We start from the raw sequence: 13,471 nt of genomic DNA, 5'->3' as shown, positions 1-13,471 counted from the left end.
TTCTGAACTTACTTGAAGAATTCAGTTTTTTCCTCTTCACTCTTCAGTGTTAAGCTTTTCAAGAAATTCACAATTTCTAGAAAATCATTTCTAAATGACAGAAAGAAAAAATATATAGCAAAACATTAAAGAAAGCACATTAAATGTTAAAGTCATGACCACAATCCATACCATTATAATTTTCAACAAATAATTATTCTCACTCGGGCATGATGGCACACACCTGTAATCCCAGCTATCTGGGAGGGTGAGGCAGGAGGATCACAAGTTGAAGGTCAGCCTTGGTGACTTGGTGAGACCCTGTCTCAAACTAAAAAAATTCTTTAAAAGGCTGGGAATGTGCTCACTATGAAGGTCCTGGAGTCAAGCCCCCATAGAGGTGAGGCTACTTAAAAGATTTCTTGGGGGGGTGGGGGGCAATACCACAGATTGAACCCAGGGCCTTTGAACTGACCTACATCCCCAGCCTATTTTCATTTTATTTCTTATTTTGAGATGAGGTCCTGCTAAGTTACCCAGAATAGGCTAAACTTGCAATCCTCCCATCCCAGCCTCCCAAGGACCTGGGATTATAGGTGTGCACCACTACTCAGTTCATTTAAGATTCTAAGTAGCATATGAAACAAATAATATGGAACAAGCTGATGGGAATCTAATATTGCCATACCAAAGAGATTTGTGAAGAGGATACAAATTTACACACATGCTAACATGCTTTGAGGTTTAACAGTCACCATAACCCCCCAAAAGTTCTTGTTGTGATGGAATGTCATAAAATAAAATATCCTGGGAGAAATGACATTATCAATACAAAAATAGCTGTTGATTTATCAAGACTACCTTGGTGAATAGAAACTATTAAAGATGACTGGAGAAAGTGGAATTTGTGTATGAATCACAGAAATCTCATTTCTCCTGCTGTAAAGTGTCATTCTTGGGGTAAGGGATGGTCACTTTCCTCTGGGGCTCTCAGAGCCCCACAAGTGATGGACTATTCAGCTCCAAGGAACCATAGCTCACATCCTACCACACAGGACCACCACTGGCTTAGACACATAGCTGGACAGCCGATCCGGTAAACACAGCTACTACATCTCCACATGGCATGTTAACATCTGTGGTGGACATTCTAACAACCTAAGGATCAGGGAACCAACCTTCATGGAGGTGAAAATCCACCTACAGCTTCTAACTTCCTAAAACTTATCTACTAATAGGCTTACTAATAAAATAACATAGCCAATTAACACATATTTTATGTTACATGTATTTCATTCAATGAAAATCACACAAAATCTTCAAGATCACTGTTTCCTGTGATTGGCAATTTCCTAGGGAAATGATATGCCTCAAATGGATTTTTTGGTTTGAAACAGCATTTCACTATGTAGTTCAGGCTGGCCTTGAACTTGCTATGTAGCCCAGACTGGCATCACGACAACCCTCCTGCCTCAGCCTCCTGAGTGATGAGGATATAGGCATGCACCATCAAGCCTGGTTCAAATGGAATTTTAAGCAGACACAATGTTCTAGCTCCTTGCAGTAGCAACAGGAAGAGGCTAAAAATTATTGCATAGTATGTCTTACTTATGATACTACATTTTTATATTGGTTTACATTTTCCTCAAGTGCAAACCATACTACGTACAGTTTGTTCATAAATTTTAATAATTTCAACTTCTGGGGCTGGGGATTTAGCTCAGTGGCACAGCGCCTGCCTGGGCAAGCGCAAGGTCAGGAGTTCGATTCCCGATACCAGAAAAAAAAACACAAAAAAAACCAAAAGAAAAGAAAAAAATTCAACTTATACAAATTTGTGTATATTTTATGGTAGTAAATGATAAACTACTACCTAAGTATCTTATGCATTCATGACACATCTTTTTCTTAATTTTTCTCAACATTTCTGTGCTATGAAGTTCAAGTTTTCAAACTGTTAAAAATCTCCAAAACAGAAACTAAAAATGCAGATGAGTTGACCCTTATAGTTCAAACCCACATTGTTCAAGGATAGGCTGTATTTTCCCCTGGTTCTGTAGCAGAGGAAACACACGAATGCCTTAACTGTAATCAGACCAGCTCAGCTCCTTGGCAAGGACACTGGCCCTGGCTCTTTCCTCCGTCTCTGGCCGGTTCTCTCCTCACATGCCACATGGATGGTGGGGGCATGCTGTTACTTTTAGTTTTTCTCTTCCCTTTCTAGTATATAATTCTTAATAAAGAACTCATATTACAGTAATGAGAAAATCTATTTATTGTGAAGGATTGTTCTTTGCAGAGAGTTTATATGGAGGAAAATAAAATATTCCCAAGAATCATCTAAAAGGATATGGATGGTTAACAGGCTCCTGTAATGGTAAATATATACTGTATATTTGTCAATTTGAAAAAAAGGATAGGTGAAGAAACAAAAATCACACAGTGGAAAAAGTTTTAAACCATCTTTGGGGAAACATAATGACAAATATAACCCCAGTACTTATAGTTTGGTAATGGCGAACCTTTTAGAACTTTCAGTGCTAACAAACAGCCTGCTGTGGCACACATGCTGGAGCTTTGCCACCACTGCTATAGTACAACAGTACTTATTATAGTACAACAGTACTTATTCAGTAACTCCACACACCCCACCAAGTACTACTTTCCCTTCTGGGATAGGAGATTTCCTAGTGCTCTGTTTTCTTTCAGGCTCCAAATGGAAACACACGAAGATGCTTACCATAAAGTCAGCCATACTAATAAATGTCATGGATACGGAGAACTCATATTAACCTGTGAGGAAGTTCTGCCATCATGGAGGACACATACAGAAGATATTCAGAAGCATCTCTGAACCCAGGAAGATAGTAAGTTATAATGCACCCTTCCCTTTTAAGCCAACATCTTCTTCTTCCATTACATATTTCCTTTTTCTTTTCACTATGCAAACATGACTTTATTTTTGTGATTCCGTGGGAACTAACAGATACCTGTCTGTTTAGGCTTACACAGTTCTATTAGCAAAGTTATACATGTGAACCTTGCTTTATTAAAGTATGTCTCAGCTATGTCATGAAGACACCTGCAGGAAAAAGGAGAAATAACCTTCATTTCTCCTAGACCAGTAAGTGACATTTGAGGCAGTCATCAGTGTTGTGTTTTTTGTTCTCAACCTAATTTTAATCTTTTTCTTCGAATTTGTATTTTTAGTAGTATGTTCACAGTACATAATGACTACATTCCTGTGGAGAGTCAGTGCATATACACCTCAATTCTTTATCATCCCCTTCCCCGCCTCTCCTTCCCCCAGTCCCTCCATCTCTTGGTCTCCTTCCCTTTTGCAAAAAGTCTATTTCCTATTATCTATCTTTCATTTTGTATTGATACTTTCGGTCTCTCATATAAGAAAAACCATGCAATACTTAAAATTGTGTGTCTAATTTATTTTTTTCAACATTATAGTCTTGAGGGGCATCGTTTTCTTACAAAAGACTCAAGTTTATCCTTATGGCAGAGGAGAACTCCATATTCTTCACATATTTATAAAAACAAACAATCTGCCCGAAGAAAAATAAACTCACTCCTCCTCCCATAAGAAAAATTCAAGATAACATATTCTTATCAATAATACCATAGCAGCACAAAGGAAAGGCCATGTTTGTTAACATATTCAATTAACTTACAAGTGTGAACCTCTTGATGCATGTGGCTTCTTCACCATCGAAGTCCTAAGAAATCAGGATGTAATTTCTAAACCCAAGGCCTCAGTCAATCAAGTATCTATAAGTTCCTTTCTGTGACAGAACCTGGGCTAATAACTATGAAGACGGTGCCACTGGGTCCTACCCACCGTCACAGAATGTACCACACAGGCACACAGGAGGCAGCCGAAGTGCACACTGGGCGCCCTCACCTGAAGAAGTCATGGGACAGTAAGGTGCGGAGCGCGGGCCGACAGTGTGGAGTGGGATTCAGCAGGGCTGTGTGCAAGGTCTGCTGAAAGCTGGAGAGAACATCCGCTGAAACTGAAATCCAGAGCGACAGTTAGTTTCCAAGGGCTTCTCCCTCCTTTCAGGACCTCTATAGCTGGAGACTGACGAGAGCAAAAACCAACCTGTAAAAGCCCAAACACACAAAGCCCTGGCTGTTGCGAAACAGCTTCTTGCTTTAAGCCAAATTCCTTGGCAGGTGTAGAAAGGGGTCCTGCCCATACCACCCACTCCCAGATGCCTTTTCTTCCATGTAGCCAGCGCGGGCCCAAAGAAGGAGGCTTAGGTGGTAGGCAGAGGCCCTTTCTCAACCAAGGCTCCTCATCATAGAACACAGGGAGATATTCGATGACATTTTCAACTCTTCCAGAGATGGTAGGTACTTGGCACCATTCTAGATGCATGGCACAGCAGTCTGTCCATTAAATACAACCCATACCTCAGGACCTTAGGATTTAATTCTCAAATATTTACGCTAGGCCGATGGAGAGCTACCAACCACACGGGCTTTGAACGTCACAGCCCTGTGTAAGCCTGGCAGAAGACATTACACCAGCACTGCACAAAGTTTCTGCGAGCTAAGAGGCCATGAGGGGCCTCATGGGACATGAACCTCAGGAAATTTAACAGGTGGAGCATTAAGGGGCTAGAGAGTCACAGGAGCTGACACAGCCTGCCCAGGAAACAAAAAAAGAGAGTAGAACATAGTGGCTTCAAATAGCCTGGGCTTTAAGAGGCAGTGAAAGGAAAAAGTACTGAATAAATTATCAAGGAAAAAAGTCGAAAGACTTTAAAAGCCCTGATTTGGAAATTAATAAAAAATTTTGTGTCTTATTACATCTTACTCATTAATGGCATTTTAAAAACTACTGGCTGGCTTAATAGGTTTACAGACGTCACACTCTGTAACCACAGGAAAGAGAGTCTTCAGATCACAAATACTATCACCAATTACTAAGATAAATCTGCTGGGAGTGGTAGTGTATGCCTGTAATCCCAGCACTCTGGGAGGCTGAGGCTGGAGGATTGCAAGTACAAGCCCAGCTTGGGTAACTCACCAATTTATGGAGACCCTGTCTCAAAATTTTTAAAAAAAAGTTTTAAAAAAGGATGGAGGACTGAGCATACAGCTGGGCATGAAGGCCCCAGATTAAATCTCCAATACAGGGCTGAAAGGGGAAGATACGAAGTACATGATAGTGACAGCCATAGTTTGAAGTGCTTCTGACTTCAGTTCAAACTAATGGAATCCAAAGGTTCCTTCCTTACTGCTGTTTACATCTGCCCTAAATAAGTTACGGGGCCGATAGTAGGTTCCTTACTACGATCAAAGACTGCAGTCCTCTGAATTCCACGCAAAACAGGCATGGATGAAGTTCTCACTTAGCCTGTGGATTCATGAGTGTAACTCCAACTCACCCTGTTCATTTAAGATTGTGAGCAAGCTTTCCACCAATGTTCCAAAGGAATAGGCATCCCGAGCATGTCCATGAGACTCTGGAAGAGTTGTGAATTCTGGAGACTAAAAGCAGTAATTCTATTAGAACTATAGGATCTGCCTTCCAAGCCATTCCTGACTTTCTCTGAAGCACTTTCTCCTATGTTTACACTTACTATACTCATATCTAACTTCACAGTATCACACGCTCATTTACAAGCTTTAACACTGTTAGCGTACTATACCACATAAATAGCAGGTCGGACAAATAAAAAATAAAACACCCACTACTGGCGGAATTTATCAGATTTAAAATATCAAATAGTAGCAAAAAGAAAGTCAAAATATAACACATGCTTGGGGCTTTCAAAAATATTTTTATATTTTCCTTATATTATCATGTCTAAATCTAGTACATACTCGTATGTCTAAATATATAAGTAATGAAAGCAAAAGTTTCATAAAATAATACTGAGTCTTATCTAAATGCTCAATGATATTTCTCTTTTATTGCCTTTTTCAATTTTTTCAAAGTGCTAGTCAGGACCTCCTCTTAAGGTATCTTAAAGCTCAAAAATTATCAGTTTGAAAAAAAAAAAAAAAAAAAATTATCAGTTTGAAGAACACTGCAATACATACACAATAGCTGATTTATTTCAAGCCTCTAGTAGATAACTAAGTTTATAACTGGGTTTGTATTACATGTAAAGTACACCATCTTACAACGTATCTTTAGGAACTAATGTTTATTTACAGTGATTGTAAGAACAAAGTACTGGGGCATTTGCTTTTGAGTTTATGGGTACATAGAATACTACTAGCACCATATTAAAAAACTCTTGTATGCATTATGGAACCCTAATAGCCAAATAGGTGGCTGGGATGACGCACAGAAAAAGACGAAGGATGCTGCTTCTCCAACAAACATGGCTTCCAGCGAAGCAGAAGGACTCATCCTGCAAAAGATGTAACACTATGTTCCCACTGAGGTGTCTCTATCTCTATACAGTACCACAGGTACCCAGTGAACTGAAATAAGCAAGCAGGCTCCATGGCTTAATATTAATCTTAGAAGGTTTCAAAGTCGAAAGAACTATGAGGCATCTCTATAATTTAGTAAAGAAAGGAACAGGCAGAGGGGAAGGTTTTGTAAGTTTCACACTAACTATGCAAAAGTGCCTTCATTACATCTACAGTATGTCATCTTACCATCTCTTCAGGAGGGACAGACGCTGCGTCTCGAACTGACCGAATATTCTTCAGAAACTAGGTAGAGAAATTAAGAAACAGTTTATACACATTCGGTGAACCAATCTTTTACACTCAGCTACCAAATCAGTAAGCAACAGAAACAGCAGCAATGAAATCTTGAAAGTAATGCTACACTTTAAATACATAAATTTAAATCTTCCCAATTAAAAATGTAAATATAGAACCTGGCACAGCACAAGGCTTAGAAAATAAATATTGGTTTCCTGTCATCTCCTTTTTAACTGCTTTAATGGACAGCCCCTGTTGTTAGAGAAACCTATGTGCCTCATTCCTTATATGGAAATTAGGAATACTTCTTTCTCTTCTTGATAGACATTAACAATTAAAAGACTTTTCAGTTGGGTGTGGTGTACATGCTTAAAGTCCCAGCAATTCCAGACACCTAGGTAGGAAGATCACTTGAGCCTATGAGTTTGAAAATAGCCTGGGCAATGCAGACTCTATATCCAAAAAGGACATTCTGGCATATGTCATGGCTTATGTCTAGATGCCCTACCAAAGCCTCATGTAGTAAGAGGTGGAGCTTTTTGGAGGTGGCTGGATCTAGAGTATGTGATCCTGGGATTAAGGGTGTGATGCTGGGATTGATTCATTGTGTGATCCTAGGATTGAGGGTGCCTTACCCTGGGTGTGAGTGCTATCCACCTCTGGCTAGAATATAGGGGACAAAAGGAGGAATGCTGCTGTTGCTTGCTACTTCACTGCTTTGCTGCCTTCTGCCTACCATGAACTCTTTCTCCTTTGTGATGTCCCTGTGCCATGCCACCCTGCTTTGGAGCCAGCCAACTATGGACTGAAATCTCTACAAACTCTGAGCCAAATAAACTTTCCTCCTTTAATTTTGGGTGTCAGATATTTTATCTCAGCAACAAGAAAAGTAACTAAGACAGCAATGAATAAGTCTATCATGAATCTAACTAAATCAAGTGAATCTTGCCTTGGTGCCATGTGAGACATGAAAGTTGAGAACCTTATGAGCTATGGAGACAAAATCATCATCTACAGAGTAAGTGAATTCATTCACCACTTAGAAATGAAATGAAATGGATTCTCTGCTCACCCAACCATGTGCTCATAATCTAGAAGACAAACTAAAAATTTCAATAAATGTGTTGAGTATCATGTAATGAATGATTAATTCTGCTGGATGACAGAAGGATTTACAGAACAGAGATTACAGTTAGATCTTGGATGAGTTTACATTTGCCAGGGGAAGGAAAGCACTCCAACAATGGAAGGGCACACAAAGGAAGAGGAGATAAGGGAGAGCTGCACACTTGAAATCCCAGCTGAGCGTGTGAAGAGAAAGGAGCTGGAGTCCAGCTCAAGCACTGGGAGAGGTGGATGGAGCAGGAGGTAGGCTGAAGAAGAGACTGGGGAAGGTTTTAGATGTCATAGCAAAGCATTTGTTTCCTTGGCAGATAACCCACACACTGTTATACTCATTAGACATAATAGAGTGAGCGCAGAGTGTTCAGTGGGACAGCAGTGACAGAGAAGTGTGTCAGCGACAGCCGCAGGATTTGAAAGGAGGAGGAGCCCATGAAAGCGCCATGTGACAAGGAAGCCAAATGTGGAGAGGCGGCGCATGAGAACAGGTAGGTCAAACCGTGAGCTGCCACTTCCACAGGGATGTGAGGATGGGAGTGGTTTTTAATGTTATCTTTTCCTAGAAAAGAGTAAGTCCAGGAGCAACATATAAAGTGGTGAAAAGAAACAAAACAGAAAAGAAAGGCTCATCAGTCTAGGAAAAAAATGTGGAGCTATATCAGACAAAATATAACAAGTACCCCAGGTAGCTACACCATAGCATAGGAGCAGGACTTAATACGCACAGATCCTAATTCAGTGAGGAGGACATAAATATACGACTTTGGCAACTTGCACAATTGTTTGATCAACATTTGTTAAATATCTAATGTGAGCCAGGCACTATTCCAACTGGAGCTACAGATAAATATAAGAGACCATCACATCCTGAAGAAATTCAATGGCCAGGATAAAAGACACATAAAGATAATTTCAATATATGAAGCATTAAGTGGTCTAATCAAAACAAGTATGGTGTACTGTAGGGAGCAGAGAGGTGGGCTGCTGCAGACCGGGCTGTACAGTGTTAAGCTGCTGAACACACAGACCTCTGGCCGTGTTGGAAAAAAGCATACGCATAGTGCCCTGAGATCAAGATAACCACAGCTGAGACAGCCAAGAACATGGGCTGCTGAACCCCCATTCCACAGCAATAAAGCTGCCAACCTTAGAGATCAAACAGTTCTTTTAATTGGCAAAATTTACTGCCTGGAGAAGTCTTTGAACTGACTCCCAAAGACCTGCTCAGTTCCTGTGCTTGCCTCAGTATCCCCTTCCTTTGTTTGAAAACCAAATAAATACAGCCTGTCACTTATCAAGATGCTATTAATCCTCAATGAGGAAGGGCCTAGCACCTGGCTTACCTCTGGCGTGGCCTGAGACACTTTACAAACAGTCTCCATTCCTCCTAGCTTCCAGTGCCCATCTTCACTCACAAACACAGAGGCTAAGCAGACATTGTTGTGTGTTAGGTGTCCCTGGAAAAAGAAAAGAAGACGACTGCCACTCCAATTTTTGAAGTTCAAGTTTTAAAAAACTACCTATCTCCAAAAAATATTATGGCAAGCCTTCCCACTCTTGGCATAACGAATGAAACAAAGCTTTAGGAATAATCAAAGTTAGAAAATAGGAAAAATGCAATAGAAAGGCTTCTATTACCTCTGCAGCCTGATGGAGCAGCTTAATAAAGACATTAAGGCCATTTGCAGTCTAGCGCTTTGCTTTTCTACAGGAATCAGGAGACAAATGTGCCCTTCAGTGTCAATTTACCAGTCTTCACCTTGTATAACGACAGCCTGTAACATCTACTTCTAATACCTTTAAAGATAACATTTATCTTTGGGGCCATGGGTTATTTTAGTCACTTTCTGCTCTCAATTCTTTCTCACCTACATTCTATCATGGACTCAAGTCCACTTCACCTGAAATCTTGTTTGTAGGCATTTAAAAAGTTTTGCCTAAAGAAGAGGAAAACGGAATAAGGACCACCAGAAATATCCCACAGCTCACAGAAGAGTCAATTTTAAAACTATGAAAATACATCAGTCAAATAAGTAAGAGAAAGGGAGAAAATAAGAATGGGTCAAATATTTAATTGTTTTTCCAACCAAAAACCATGCCAGTACATGAAAGAACACTTTAAATATTCTACCCACAAGATAAAATGTGTACATTTTAAAAATACAGAACACTCTGATATATCTATATGACATATCTAAAGTGTGTGTGTGTGTGTGTGTGTGTGTGTGTGTGTGTCTGGCTTAGGATAATATTTACGTATGGTGTGTTTCCATTTGAGGAAAAATAAAAGAACAAGCACACAGATCTTTGCTTTACATGTGTAAGACACATGCCTGGAATTACACACTGACCATCATAGTTGCCTCTGAAGAGAAGAGCTAGATCCAAGGGTGGATTTGAGCAAGAGGGACTGATTTTTTCCCTCTGTGCACTTGCATATTGCATAAATGTTTGACCACATGCATGGCTTTCAACAAAGAAGACATTCTTCCCCAGGGGGGCAGTAAGGTTGTTACGTGAACTTAGAAACAATAGCCTTAAAAAATAGCAGCACAACACCGTCAAGATGGACAGTAAACAGAACCACCATGTTACTAAAAGGGCAAACAGTGCCCAGAGCAAAGCATCCTAACTACTGGGAAGTGTTCAAGGGCAGTCTCACAACTGACTCCCCACTCAATGGGAAGGAGGAGCATAGCTCTGCTTCTTCCCAAGACACGGGCATTTCCAAGCTCTCCAATGAGACAAGCATTGGGGAAACAGGATCCCTGGTCTACAGTAAGTGACACTAATACTAAAGCTTTGTTTTAACAAATACTAGCTGTAACTGTTATTAGGTAAAGACTTACGCAAAAGCAGAGGCAGACTACAGTAAACTGAAATCAGATTGGAACCAAGAAGTAGTTGCCCCTTCCACAAACCATCAGTCACATCTCTTGTCCCTTCCACACCATTCTTGCAAGTACTGACACCTATGACCCCAGGTCGACATCAAGCCCCGTGAGGCAACTGCACAGGTTACTCACCCTGTCGTGAAGGAAGACCAGTGCCAGCAGTATGTCATAAATGCCAGCACAGACCTCTGCGGCAGACAGCGTTTCCAAGGCCACTTCCAGAGGCTGCACTCGCTCAGTGACAAGGTGAATGCCGTCTGGTTCCACAGTACAAGATAAAAATCTTAGCAAGCAAGGGTGACGAAGGGTCTTCAAGTGCTTTAAATATAAACAGAGGAGCTGATGAATTACCATTTCACATACACTGTGGTTAAAGTCACCAACTGTATACTTGCATTTAAAGTCCTTTCAAGCTTCCTGCCTTCTCCTAAATTTTCAAATATGGAAAAGAAGGTCTACAGCTTGTTGGGATTTTACTTTACTTACCAACGTCTAAACAACTCTACAAAGACTTCCATTCCCCTCTGACAGTTAAGTCCCCAAAGAGCCCACATACTCCAACGATGGCTGCTATGAATTCTGATCAAAGTGACATAAACACCACCACAGAACTCGGGAAAATAAACTGTTGAGCACAAAGATTATGGAGGGGAGTCAAAATTTAAAGAAGTGACAAGCATAGGAATGAGTTTCCTGGTCTAGCGAATGAATTTTTCCTCCTTTCTACAACTCTGCACTAAAGGCCGGCATCAGCAGAGGAGCAGGGTAGCATGCATGTAGAGTCACAGGAAAGGGGGGAAATTCAGAATCAAGTGGAAATATTGCTTGATTCAAACTTCTGTTGCTTCAGAGAACAGGGCAGCAACACGATGCACTTGCAAGGGTAATTACCTACAGAATGTGTTCTCAATGAACACATGAACAAATAAATGGCTCTTGTTCTGGTGCGCCCAAGCTGAAAGTACGCATCCCAAAGTTACTGAATTCCTACTGCACCCTACTCGCCACTAGGTGCTGGTCTCTGCAATACAATTTTGAGTAAGGACTTTTACTAATAAACATGAATAACCCTGTGTACAGTATTAGTACTATTTGTACTTGCTTGTACCCATATGTATCTATGCAGAGATCTTAAAAAAGTGAAATTCTAGCCCTAAATACAAGCAATTCTTGTTTTTCAGGAATCAGTTATGACTGAGCAACCTAAAAATGTAATTCAAGGCTTAGAGCCTTAACTTTTCATTGCTGTTCTGCTTCTAATTTACTTCATTCTGAGATCTACATGAAGTTAATTGACGTGGTCTCTTATCTGTACCTTTAATCCACCTGCAAGCTCTTAGGGAAAAGGCTACAATTTCATGCTGTTAAATAGATATAACAAAATAACCAAGCTATTCTACAGAGCAATTTTTAATGAAAAATATATTATCTCTTCAAGATATAAATCTGGGACAAAGATGAGATGCAGATTCATTCTGTTTTTAAATACTCTGTTCTAACAAAGTTGGACCAAAAGGTAGGAACAAGGTCGGGTGCAGTAGCCTGTAATCCCAGTACTTTGGGAGGCTGAGGCAGGAGAGAGCAAGTTGGAGTCTCTCCTGAGCAATTCAGCAACTCAGTGAGACCCTGTCTCAAAATTAAAAAGGGATGGGGATGTAGCTCACTGTAAAGTCCCCAGGTTCAATCCCCAGTGTTGGAAGAAAAAAACAAAACCCTAGAAAATACAAATATAACCCTAGAAAATATAAAATACAGAAAGAGATAAAGAATTTCAGTTTGGAAAGCCTGCACTTGAGTGCTGGTGGATACTCCTGGCGCAGGTATCCAACGGACAGGTGGAAATGCAGATGTGGGGATCAGATAAGAGATTCGGGCAGATACTCAGTTTGGGTGAGAAGCGACAACTGTGAGCACTAAAGAAGACAGTGAAGTCTGGACAGTGTGGTGGGGAGATAGGAGACTATAGTTCCCTCTGGTAGTTCTGCACACGTCAGGGACAGGAAATACTTCTGCAGTTCTTCTGAGTGGATGGTAATCGGGAGTCTCGTAAGAGGACCACAGTCTGATTACAAAGGGATAGAAGTCATTTCTGAAAGAAGTTAACAAGGTAGGGAAGTTCATTTACAGTGGGATGAGAGTTGTAAAGAGTGTAAGAAAAGCCTAAGAGCCAACAGAAGAAAATGAGAATACGAGAAAGGGCGGAACAACAGGCCCGACTCCAATGCAAGTGCCTCTGAATACTGCAATGACTTCTTCCATCTCTTTGTCAAGCCCATACAACGTAATTTTTTTTTTGTCTTTTTGAGACAGGGTCCCGCTCTGCAGTTCAGGCTGGCCTTGAACTCACTTTGTAGCCCAGGCTGGTCTCAAACTTGCAATGATCCTCCTGCCTCAGCCTCCCGAGTGCTCGGATTACAGTGTGTGCCGGCCATTGAGCTGTCTAATATTGTAAGCAACCCTTCCACAAAGCAGCCTAGCTCTGCTATGAGAAGAGCACAACATCTCTCCGGACCGGAAGTGAAGTACGCGTCTGATAGCTACACATCTATGCGCACAGTCTTCTGTGATTCCTGGTATAAAGACACTTAGGAATCACTTTTATAAGCTTGTAATTACCATGAAGCCTTAACTAAGCACTTGTATTACAGCAAACTGTAGTCATCAAATTCGGACTTAGAATATATCATCCATTTCAGGATATGAGTTACAATGAATCCAAATCACCAATGAGCAAATTATACTATTAATTATAGTTGCTGAATTCAAGAAAAAATGAGGTGAAACGAAGC

General features: G+C 40.6%; 1 protein-coding gene across 5 annotated transcripts in view; it reads right to left on the bottom strand.

Annotated features, from left to right (window-relative positions):
* The window catches only part of Scyl3 (SCY1-like, kinase-like 3), a 33,756-nt gene that overhangs the window by 12,613 nt on the left and 7,672 nt on the right, over window positions 1–13,471 (bottom strand). For all 5 annotated transcript variants that reach the window (XM_005398180.2, XM_005398176.2, XM_005398181.2 and 2 more), the window contains exons 3-8: window positions 10,815–11,000; window positions 9,132–9,245; window positions 6,616–6,672; window positions 5,388–5,490; window positions 3,893–4,004; window positions 13–90 (exon numbers count right to left, since the gene is read on the bottom strand). In XM_005398180.2, coding sequence (XP_005398237.1) covers window positions 13–90; window positions 3,893–4,004; window positions 5,388–5,490; window positions 6,616–6,672; window positions 9,132–9,245; window positions 10,815–11,000 — 650 coding nt within the window. The remainder of the gene's footprint in view (window positions 1–12; window positions 91–3,892; window positions 4,005–5,387; window positions 5,491–6,615; window positions 6,673–9,131; window positions 9,246–10,814; window positions 11,001–13,471) is intronic.

This window comes from Chinchilla lanigera, unplaced genomic scaffold (assembly GCF_000276665.1).
Source record: "Chinchilla lanigera isolate Chin_1 unplaced genomic scaffold, ChiLan1.0 scaffold00061, whole genome shotgun sequence".
In the NCBI taxonomy this organism is placed as follows: Eukaryota; Metazoa; Chordata; class Mammalia; order Rodentia; family Chinchillidae; genus Chinchilla; species Chinchilla lanigera.
Note: the sequence above shows the minus strand (reverse complement) of the source record. Positions and strands in the feature narration are given on the sequence as shown.